The sequence below is a fragment of the Drosophila pseudoobscura genome, chromosome X, assembly GCF_009870125.1.
Source record: "Drosophila pseudoobscura strain MV-25-SWS-2005 chromosome X, UCI_Dpse_MV25, whole genome shotgun sequence".
NCBI lineage: Eukaryota > Metazoa > Arthropoda > Insecta > Diptera > Drosophilidae > Drosophila > Drosophila pseudoobscura.
Window position 1 is genome coordinate 37,924,993 of NC_046683.1, and position 11,021 is coordinate 37,936,013.

At 41.9% G+C, this 11,021-nt stretch overlaps 1 protein-coding gene and 1 long non-coding RNA gene across 2 annotated transcripts; one reads left to right on the forward strand and one right to left on the reverse strand.

Annotated features, from left to right (window-relative positions):
- Nucleotides 1-37: 37 nt before the first annotated feature.
- On the forward strand, nt 38-6,627 carry RSG7 (Regulator of G-protein signaling 7). Its single transcript, XM_001354303.4, has 7 exons — nt 38-1,614; nt 1,894-2,141; nt 2,200-2,383; nt 2,443-2,729; nt 2,787-2,900; nt 3,505-3,630; nt 3,695-6,627. Exons 1-7 carry the CDS (start codon nt 985-987, stop codon nt 4,020-4,022), a joined length of 1,917 nt encoding a protein of 638 aa, XP_001354339.3. The 5' UTR covers nt 38-984; the 3' UTR covers nt 4,023-6,627.
- A 657-nt stretch (nt 6,628-7,284) lies between these two features.
- On the reverse strand, nt 7,285-8,784 carry LOC26532568 (uncharacterized). Its single transcript, XR_001453029.2, has 3 exons — nt 8,111-8,784; nt 7,925-8,036; nt 7,285-7,868 (listed from the first exon to the last, which is right to left on the reverse strand). It is a non-coding gene; the product is annotated as an uncharacterized lncRNA (long non-coding RNA).
- Between the last annotated feature and the right edge of the window lie 2,237 nt (nt 8,785-11,021).

Here is an 11,021-nt window from a genome sequence, read left to right on the forward strand (position 1 = left end):
CATTGCCATCGTTACTTCCTATCAGATATACGGACATCTGGCAACCCTAACAGCTGAGCGATGTAAACAAGTCCGGTGCATGCGCAGTGGAGGAGAGAGAGCCAGGAGCCAGTGAGCAGGTTAAATGGGGGAGGCTTGAACAAAAATCGATGAGGGAGGTCCCCCTTGACGAGGACCTCCACAGGCACTTGAATTGACTTTGGGCCGTAAAATGATTACAGGCCGAAAGCTAAACTAGACGCTGAGAGAGTGAGAGAGCATGTGCGTGTGGAAGAGCGTCGCAGCGAGAGAGACTGTGCAAGTGAAAATGAGAGCGGGATAGCGGAGCAACAGCAAATGAAGCAGCAGAACAGAAAACGGGCGAAGTTCAACCCAGGAGTGCGAGTCCCCAGCAAATTGCAAATTAAACTGCTGAATAATACTATGCTATTCTAGTAACAATTCAATCCCCTAAAATACAATAAAACCCAAGTCGGAGCCCCGCTCTCGGAAGTGTATGCTCGTGTGCGTGCGTGTGTGTGTGCGTGTGTGTGCTTGGACCTGGGTCTTGCCGTAACTCCAGTAAATTTCTGCACATAGCGGTGAGAAGGGGAGCAGAAAAGCGGAGTCAGCGACGAAGAAAACGGAAGCCTCGCACAAGGCGGAGGAAAAATCTCGTTAAGATGGAAAGCAAACCGAGGAAATGACCGGCAGCACCACCAGCAGCAGCAGGTGAACTTGTGGAACTTCTTCGGAAAGGAGTGCCCCCGCAACTAAATAGATCGCCGTGTCCGTTTATGAACAGACACACACACGCACACACGCACACACACACACACACACACACGGATACGAACAGGTCACGCACACAACGAGGAGGCCAAAATAGCTCAGGGCCTCTCCGTCGCCCTTACTTCACCACCTACGTGACCCGGCTCCCACGCAGCACGGCGATTATAAATAGCTTTAGCTTTGCCGAGTCCAGGACTTGAGGCTGGTTGTACAATGGTAACAATGAACTCGGAGGCAGACAAAACTCAAGCAACCAATGCTACCCTGGCCATGAGCAACGCTGAAAAACACCCAGCCGTGGAGAGCACTAGTTCACTTCCAACATCCCCACCAGCCACAGCCACGGCCGCAACAGAAAGCTGCGCCCCAGCTGCAATATCACCACCAGCTCCGGCTCAAGCTACAACTCAAACTTCAGTTCCCACTCCTGCCCCAGAAGCTCTGGCCAATGGCAACAGCAATTCCAACATTCAGGAAGTGGTGGCCACCACCAGCTCAGGCAGCGCGGCCGCCACTACGGCAGAAGGAGGAGCAACGGTAAACGGAGGGGGAGGGGTGGTCACTTCGGCGGCGGCTGCCACGCCACCCCCCTCGGCCAAGACGGTGAATGTCCGCGATACCACTACCTCGGCGGGGGTCAGCAGCAGCTCGGCTAGCAAGTCTAGCGGCCTGCTGACAGTCAACAGCAATCATCACCATCATCATCATCATCAGCAGTCCTCGTCGTCGTCGACATCGTCGCAGCAGCAGGCGACCCCGTCTACGGTGGTCATGCAGTCGTCGTCACAGCACCAGCGCAGTAATAAGAACGAAGATGCACCCAACATACTCGTGTACAAAAAGGTGGGGGCTGCGAAATCTTAATTCTTAATTCTTAATCTCAACAATAGTAATGACGAAGAAAAGAACAGAATTTTCGCTAAGATGCAATTTCTGATGCGTCGATGTTTCCTGTCGATGTGGGCCATACCGATCTGGATATCACCTAGAAAGGGTATTCTCCAGATAATTCTTTGCCAAATGAGAGAAGTCACACTTATTCAATATATTTGACATTTTTGTATTGATTTTTCTATTAATTATTGGATATAATAACCTCAATGTAAAATATTCCCACTATAGATGGAAACCATTATTGAGAAGATGCAGGCGGAGTCGACCGGTGTGGCCGTGCGCACTGTGAAAGCGTTCATGAGCAAAGTTCCGTCTGTGTTCACGGGCGCGGATCTGGTGGCATGGATACTGAAAAACTTCGATGTGGAGGATGTGACGGAGGCCCTGCACTTTGCCCACCTGCTAAGCTCGCATGGCTACATCTTTCCCATCGACGATCATGCGCTGACAGTCAGGAACGACGGCACCTTCTACAGGTTTGCGGTCCAAGATCACAGCATGCTTTTCGACAGGTATCGTAATATGATTATCCAGATTTCAGACGCCCTACTTTTGGCCCTCGAACTGCTGGGAGCCGGAAAACACAGACTATGCGGTCTACCTATGCAAGCGCACCATGCAGAACAAAACGCGCCTGGAATTGGCCGACTACGAAGCCGAGAACCTGGCCAAGTTGCAGAAGATGTTCTCTCGGAAATGGGAGTTCATCTTCATGCAGGTAAGTATCGAATAGGAACTGAGCCACGACCCTATTTATGCTTTACATTCCCCCAACAGGCCGAGTCACAGAGCAAAGTGGCCAAGAAGCGGGACAAGCTGGAGCGCAAGGTGCTCGACTCACAAGAGCGCGCCTTTTGGGACGTGCACCGTCCCATGCCAGGGTGCGTCAACACAACCGAGATCGACATCAAGAAGGCTTATCGACGAGGCGGCTCCAGCCATGGAACTGGTTCCTCCGGCGCCTCCGTGGCCAAGAATCCAATCGAGCAGCTGTCTCGCATCATTGCCCTGCGGAAACAGAAGCTCGAGCGGCGCACAATCAAAGTGTCCAAGGCGGCCGAGGCGTAAGTGCTGGCCCACATTTCCCAGCTCGATTAATACAGAATTTGTGTGGTTCGCAGTTTGGTTGCCTACTACGATCAGTACAATGAGTTCGATTACTTTATAACCTCTCCTGAGCTGCCCAATCCCTGGCAAACGGACAGCACAGAAATGTGGGATACGGAGAAGAATAGGTACGTGATTCCCAATTGATTGTCAAAGTAGTCATTTCTACATAAGTCTGGACTTAAGTCCTTCTCGATTAGCATATACAGCATATACATGTTTATTACTCCCCCTGTCCCCCGTTTGCTATGTGTTTTTTTTTTATTATTTCTGTTTGAACGTTTAAGAGATCCATACTTACTTCGAAAAAACGATAAAAATATCAAATTTTAAAATTAAATCTTTCCAACTTATTTCGTAAAACAAAACTATATTTTACTCTCTATGGAAATCATTACGAATTGCTCAATAATGGCCTTCCAACTGTTCGGCCACACAATTAATAAAATTTGTTTGGTTTTGTATTTCCAATCAAATAATTTCCACGTCCACATTGCTAGAAAATTTTCTCATGGGCACGTTTTCTTTTTACCCATTGAGGAGTATTGTATCAGCATGAAAGAAGTGAAACTTATTTATATCTATATGTATTTATGGACATAGTAAATACATGCATTTTCGTTTCGAATTTTGTATCCTTGGTAGATCGTACTTAATTGGGCACCATGGTTTCAGCCTAACACTTAGATCCCTTGATGATTACTACAGATTTGTACTATCTCTCCATTACAGCAAAGAAGTTCCTGTTCGCCGCGTAAAGCGTTGGGCCTTCAGTCTGCGGGAGCTGCTGAACGATGCCATCGGACGTGATCAGTTCACCAAGTTCTTGGAGAAGGAGTACAGCGGCGAAAATCTGAAGTGAGCGAAAGTGATATCAAAGCTAGATATGCAAACTAATGCCATCCGCTATTTTTCTGTTCAGATTCTGGGAATCAGTGCAAGAGATGAAGGCGCTGCCACAGGCGGAGATCAAAGAGGCCATACACAAGATCTGGCAGGAATTTCTCGCTCCCGACGCCCCGTGCCCAGTAAATGTGGACTCAAAGTCCGTGGAACTGGCCCGGGAGGCGGTCAACTCACCGAACGGCCCAAATCGCTGGTGTTTCGATGTGGCCGCTTCCCATGTTTACCACCTGATGAAGAGCGACTCGTACTCGCGCTACCTGCGCTCTGACATGTACAAGGACTACTTGAACTGCTCGCGAAAGAAGATCAAGTCCATACCGAATCTGTTTGGCGTGAAACGTTGAGACACACTCCGTGGACTGCCACGCTTTCAGGTTGCGTGAGATGTTGGATTGGTTCACGTAATTGTGGATTGGAGGCGTAAAGTTAGCGGGGGGAAGGACCTTGATACATACTCCAGTCAGGTACTCAAACTCGTATTTGTATGTATTTAAGCGATGTTACTTATTTATTACTTGCCACTGTGTCGCGTGTTCTCGTTTATGGAGATTTTTTATTAGTATTTGTTATACATATTAGTTACCTCGACGTGCCCATCGTGATCTTGCAAGGAGCTTCGTTCTGTTTTCCCTCTAAAATCACAATTCTCACAGCACTTTCCCATTCTCCTCCTGGAAGCCCTTTTCTTCATACTTTATCTCGCGCTCTCTCTCTCTCTCTCTCTCTCTTTCTGTGTCCCCCTTCTGTGACCCTGTCTCTTTCTTTCTCGACGAAAACACCACTTAAGATGAAAAAGAAACTGCCAAGAGAATGTTAGAAAATGGAGACAAACACAAAAAAATAAATTGTAAATCAAACATGGAAGTGAAGCAAAGCCAACACCAAAAACCGTCGAGACCTTATTCTCGATTAAATGATGCATATAATTACATAACATTTCCAAAAATTATTCAGTACATAATTATGAAAAAAACAAGGAAAAACACCATACCGAAACACATAAACCAAGCAATTGTCAAGTGTAACCGATAATACTTAAAAAAAAGTAGATATACAAAATACGAAAACAATACGAAAAAATGACAACCTAACCTAAAGAAAACAAGTGTGCTAACACACAAAAAAAGCCACCAACTGAATTGTCAAACTATAACCAAAAACAAAAAAAGAATCATAGAAGAGAAAAAACGAATACCCTAGAAAAAACAACATTTAACGGAGTCTAAGAACTATAATCGCATAAGTAATTAGCTTAAAATGAAAATCGATCGAAAATTAACCTTGAACTGGAAGAAAAGTTTGCAAACAAAGAAAAACAGAATCCACCAAACTTCTGGTCAAGCATCTTCTGTCCACACATTCCCATACACACTTCGGCATTCCACCTTTTTCGAGTTCCTTCCTTTTCGAGGATTTTCATGTGAGTTCGTTGAAAATGTAACGTGTGTCAGCAGCATTACCATGGCTATGGGCTGTTTCTATCCCTTTCGTTGCAGTCACACAGTATGCGCACGCGCAGACACAGATTTAAGCCTAGACAAGCGCACTCACATATCGATAAGAAGTTAGCTGGAAAGAAAAACATAGGTATGATTTTATTCATGTAAAATTGTTCTGTCCATTGCGGTTTTTTTTCCAGCGTGCGTAAACTTCTGTTAAAGAGAGCGGGGGCTTTAATTTTGAATAAATGTATACTATACTATTTTCTCTTGAATATTAGTTGTTGGATATGAGATGGGAGACAGAGTGATAAAAAGGAAATGTCAAGTTCAGCTGGGGACAAAAAGTACACGAGAAAGTTAGGGTAAATAGGGTCAAAGGTGTGATAGCTGATAGGAAGTTAGCCAAAAGAGAGCTTTACAATAACGGAGATAGCAGCGACGATCCAGCTGGGAGAGTATATACATAACTTAGAGTGCCAGCCAGAGTTTGGATGTCCCTCACTCCCTCCCTCTCTATCTCTCTCTCTTTTACAAATGTGGATTACAGCAGATTCCGGGGAAATCCATAATAACTAAACCATAATAACTACCTACATATATATGATATATGTAAATGTATTTACACTAACATCAAGCTGATTTTGGGGAAAGTCTCCACACATTTTGAAGTAGCAATTAGACCTAGAATTAAGCCAAATGGAAAGTAAACTAAAGGCGGAATACTAAAACTATAGGAATTACTCGTAAATACATATTTAACATGCACACAAAAGGTACACAATTGCCAGAGGAGCCGGAAGCGTTGTCCACTTTTGGGCCAAAAATCAAGAAAAAATTGTGTATTGTAACTAAAGCATATTTAAACGTTAATTATAATGGATTCCCGTTTGTAGTGGTGTAAACTGTGTGTTTGTAAATGGTGTCTAAAACTTAAACAAAGGAAATAGTTAATAATATACCTATACAAATGTATGTGTATATATAGATACATGCATATACATATAAATATTTACTTTAAGTATAATATACAAATACTAACTATATCTCAATGTGCGTCTGTATGTGAGTAGTAGAAACCCAGATCGATTTCGGAAACATCAAATAGTTATTCTAAAAAGGAAACCAAAACCAAATCTGTGTATCCACGCACTCTGATTTCATCTTTGGCTTCTTATCGTTACTTTTTTCTAGAATGTAGAATAGAATACAAAACATACATATAAGATGTTCTTTTCAGCATTCCTTCCTGTTTTTTTTTCCACCCACCTCTGTATAAAACTAAAATTAGAATAAATTACTATAAAATATAAAGCATCCTTGTAAACTATATTGAGGCAAGGAGTAAATTAATGAAAATTCCAGAAAAGTGGCAAAGCTTGGCACAGACTTGTTTCGCCTGTTTACAGCTAAACAAATATGCAAAAAATTAAATAAATATTCTATATATGTATGTATGTACTGTACGCAGAAGCTATTCACCCGCAATAAACCAGACAGCAAAGCAAAACGTTTTTCTTAGGTTATCGTATACCAAAGCTGCATCAACAACCACAACCAGAACAACAATTAGTACACTGTGCGACAAAATGGAACTTTTAGAATGTACTTTGCACGAGACATAAATTAGGTTATGGGCCTGTAGGCATTGCTTAGTGTATTATTAAACGGGGTAAATTTTTTTTTAATTTTAATGATTAATAGCTAATTTCGTTGAGAATCAATGCCACTAAAGAGCTAACGTCTAAAATAAGGACCATGCAATACAAAAAATATTATTAAAAATGAAAAAGGTAAAGAAACATTAAATATCGAAAAAAAATGTACTTTTGGTCGCTACATTTTCAGGTATATCCACTCTATCGACACGAATAAAAAAAACTGCTAAAGGTCGTACCGTGGATATCGGTGCTGATGACTAGTGAACAAAATTATAAAAGTGACAAGTCACCCAATCGCGGCATTTTATCCAAGCCAACAACCTAATATTTGCCTCGTGCAGAGTAAAAAATTACTTTCGCATAGTGTTGTTAAACTACAATCAAGAAATACTACGAAAAGAATCCGTGTTAATTGTAAATTGTTCAGCAAGAAAAACTAAACCCAACTAAATAAAAGGTTAATTTAAGCAAAAGAAAAAATTGTATGATAACGAAACCCCCAAATATGTACTGAACGTTGGTAACATTTATTGGTCAGATTTCTGTATGTTACTATGTGTATGTCCCAAATAGTATCAGTGCGCTTTTCAAAACTCTAAGCTCTAAAACTTCTTTGCTTGGCTGGGCATCGGCAGCGGTTGAGGATCGTGGAACGCAACTCGGAACTTCGTCACCATTGAGGCTTCTTCAGATCCATGTTGGGTTCGCTTGGGGGTTTCCCGGTCCCATTAAGCCAATTTGTAATATTTTTTTTGTCTTTTTTTCTAAATGCTACTTTTATGGCGCATGAAATTCTCAGGTTTATTTTCACTTCGGCTTCTTGCGCTTCGCGCAACGGGATTTCCGGCGTGGCTATGTTCAATCAGACATCTGCTTGTTACCTGTGTTCTCAGGCCTAGGTGCACCCTGAATGAGCTGGTGATTGACCTCGAACTACTGCACGTTATTGGGATGCACTATTGTGCGATCAACGGAGGTCTCTGGCTCAAAGCTATTACATTTATTGTCCTGTGTGGGGAGCACTCGGTACGAACCGCTTGTGAGGACGTTTGACCAATAAAATTCAGCTTGTTTTCGGCTTAAAGCCCCTCTGTTGGAAGGCGGTACTGGGATTATAAGTGTAAGTGGATGGTAGATTCAAGTCACCTTAGCACAGGCCACAGAGATTCCCCTTTGCTCCTCGTTCTTGATCTTTGGGAATTGACTCCATCCTCCAAGGCACCCAGGTCATGTTTTTCATCAACGTGCGCGTATCAGCCTACAGCGTGTAATCACACAAATCAACCGCCATTAATCTTCGAGTTTCTTTTTAAGGTGCAGGTTGCCATTCACCTGTGCATTGCAGTTCCGTTGAACGTTGTGCCACATTCCAACTCCGCAGTAGTTTTAGTTCGTCAAAGTAATTTCCAGAATTTGGAATAACCATAGCCAAATCGCATTGATTTGATGTGAAGTCTTTAAAATTAGCTTGAAGGCTTGTGACATCCTTGTACATCCGTATGTCTGATTTGGAAGCCAGGGACACAATAACTCGGATTCTTTGCTTAAAGACCTGGACGCAACATTAATTATGGCCGCCGTCTGTACCTGTAGAGGAAAGAAGAAGCGTGGGGTGTATTTCAATAGGCCATCTGTCTGGTCTCTTGCACGATCTTTAATGTTTAATGTTCTTTAATGTTCACGATCTGTGCTGACTGGCTACTTGGTATACTGTGTGGTTAGTGCTTCAGGTAATCAAATGGCACGACCACGACTACATCCTGCAGTGATGCAGGATCATGGCTGAAAAGAAAAATGGCAACAGAACTGGCCGATAATGGAGAAAATAATAAAAGTCTCCTTGAGCATGCCACATCAGTTTCGGCAAAAAATGATATCTCCAAGGTCAAACAGGTGAAGCCTTAGGACCATCGTAATAGACTTGCTTAGTCTTCAACTTGGAATACCAGCCATACACGACTCGAGAATCACTATATTTGTCCGTACTCTAAATAATAAATTCTGAATAATTAAATAAATATGTTAGATTAAGATTTGCCTACTTGTAGTTAGTCTCCAAGAGAGAAGATTCTTTAAATAAAACAACGTAATACAAACAAATTTGGGCCGCCTTTATGGATACATTGAACTGAGGGAGGGCAATAAGATTTTGCTGGCCCTTAAAGCTTGAGTTCCCTAAATAGAGCAAAGATCTAACAGTAAAGGCGGATTTAGAATCACAAATACAAAGCTTAACAGCTTTTAAATACAATTTTCCAATGGACAGTGTCGGGATTCCTAGCCCTATATTAGTCTACAAATTTTTCAAATAATAGCCAGTGCACTATGCTCGATTTTCCGAGATAGGGATGCAAAAAGTTAAAAAACTGATTGTGAAATTAGCAAAAAAAATGTATTTATTTATTAATAATATACTTTATTAAGATGGAAAACAATTTTTTTCGCTGGGTGTCAACTTTTTTCTCTTTAAAGTCCGCTGATAAGTGGCAACTTTCGATTGGTACAAATTGGAGCGAAATTTTTAAATTATAACTGAACTTACTAAGAGAACTAAGCATGCATTCAAAATACAAATACCACTAAAATTACTAATTATGATAAAAGTATGTGAGTATTAGTAATTTAATAAGAAGAAGGGAATTAGTGTTGGATATATGTATTTATCTGATAGAGTGAATTATAATCCCAGAATAATCCGATCTACAGAGTTGACGGGACGACGGTATATAGTTTCTAGTTAATCTAATAGGAATCGTGAAGTTTATGCGACTCAACAGATCAGGGCTATTTACGTCCCCCTTGATCAAGTTGTGCATAAAAATCACACCAAGCATTTTTCGACGGTTATCTAAGAATTGGATTCCTAATATAAATCCACTAGATTAAGAAGGCAAATGGCTGCCTCTGTATCTGCGAAAAAAACGAACAATAATAAATTGGCCGGCGTCATGCAAGAAGTCATGAGCTAGAAAAACGTGTAGAATATTGAATCAACAAAACGGTCGGGACAAGTTAGCATCTCAAATAACGAAATAATAATGTTACCAACTATACAAGGCGCACGGCTGCAATATCGGCTCGTCTTCGGTAAACGAGTCAAGTAACCTAGTGCCCATGTCACGACAAGACTTTGTTGACGGCTTTCCTGACCTGTCCCTATCTCAAGTCAATTATGTGAAAAATTCCTTGGGTGGATTGCTTGATCTGTGCTTTGTATCGGATCCGACCATGGTGTTGTTAACCCGAGCACTTCACTATACCTGAAGGCGCCTAACATCCTACTTTCGAAGTGTGGCTAGATATGGGACCAACTGAATTGGATCGGTCGAGTGGGCTATCTAAACGTGTCCGCTGCTTTCGTAAAGCCCAGTTTGCGAAGCTTAATAACCTCATTATGGATTTTGATTGGTCCTTCTTATACTTGGGCTTATCCGATTAGATCTGGAAAACCCTCTTGGTTTACCAAAGAAGTATCCATTCTAAAACTTAAAATCAAGACTTTCTAACAAATTTCAAGAAGTTGGCTGTCCTCGCTATATAATAGCTCGGTCAAACTTTTTAGTTCTTAATGCACAATGCTCTAAGAACTACCTATCTCGATGCAGGACCCTAAACAGTTTTACTGCTTCGCAAACAGTAAGCGTAGAATGTCCGCCCACCCAACCTCGCTATCATTTCGTAATACGTCGGCAAATAATGATCAGGCAATTGCCGACCTTTTTGCACAATTTTTCCAAACGACCTATTCTGAGGAAAGCTATTCTGTTCATTCGACCCATACGGTTTACCGAGGTCGAACGGCATGTTCAGTACCTTGTTAAATGATTGTTCTTTACTTCATGATCTTTGACTAGTCAGGCCGGTGTTTTCACCGGGTCCAGACGGGATTCCAGGTTGTGTACTCAGGTACTGCGCCGAGGCACTGTGTGGACCCTTGCTTAAGCTATTCACCCTGTCCATCGATTATTTTATCCTCCCCCCGATCTGGAAGAATCCGTTAATAATACCTTCCCATACAAAAAAGGTAGCAAGTCTGACGCAAAAAATTATAGAGGAATAGCTAATTTATCCGCTATTCCTAAAATGTTTGAGAAGGTTTTAACTCCGCACTTTCAACATATCTGCAAGTCACTTATATCTCCAACTCAGCATGGATTTATAAGGCGGCGATCAACTACAACGAACTTGTTAGAGTTTACCTTTTTCATTATGAAAGGCTTTCAATGTAACTTAGAGACGGATG

Excerpts from the sequence above, each read along its gene's own strand:
- RSG7 (XM_001354303.4), top strand. The coding sequence starts at position 985 with ATGGTAACAATGAACTCGGAGGCAGACAAAACTCAAGCAACCAATGCT. Across the intron at positions 1,615-1,893 it reads ACATACTCGTGTACAAAAAG|ATGGAAACCATTATTGAGAA; the intron begins GTGGGGGCTGCG and ends TTCCCACTATAG. Across the intron at positions 2,384-2,442 it reads GGGAGTTCATCTTCATGCAG|GCCGAGTCACAGAGCAAAGT; the intron begins GTAAGTATCGAA and ends TTCCCCCAACAG.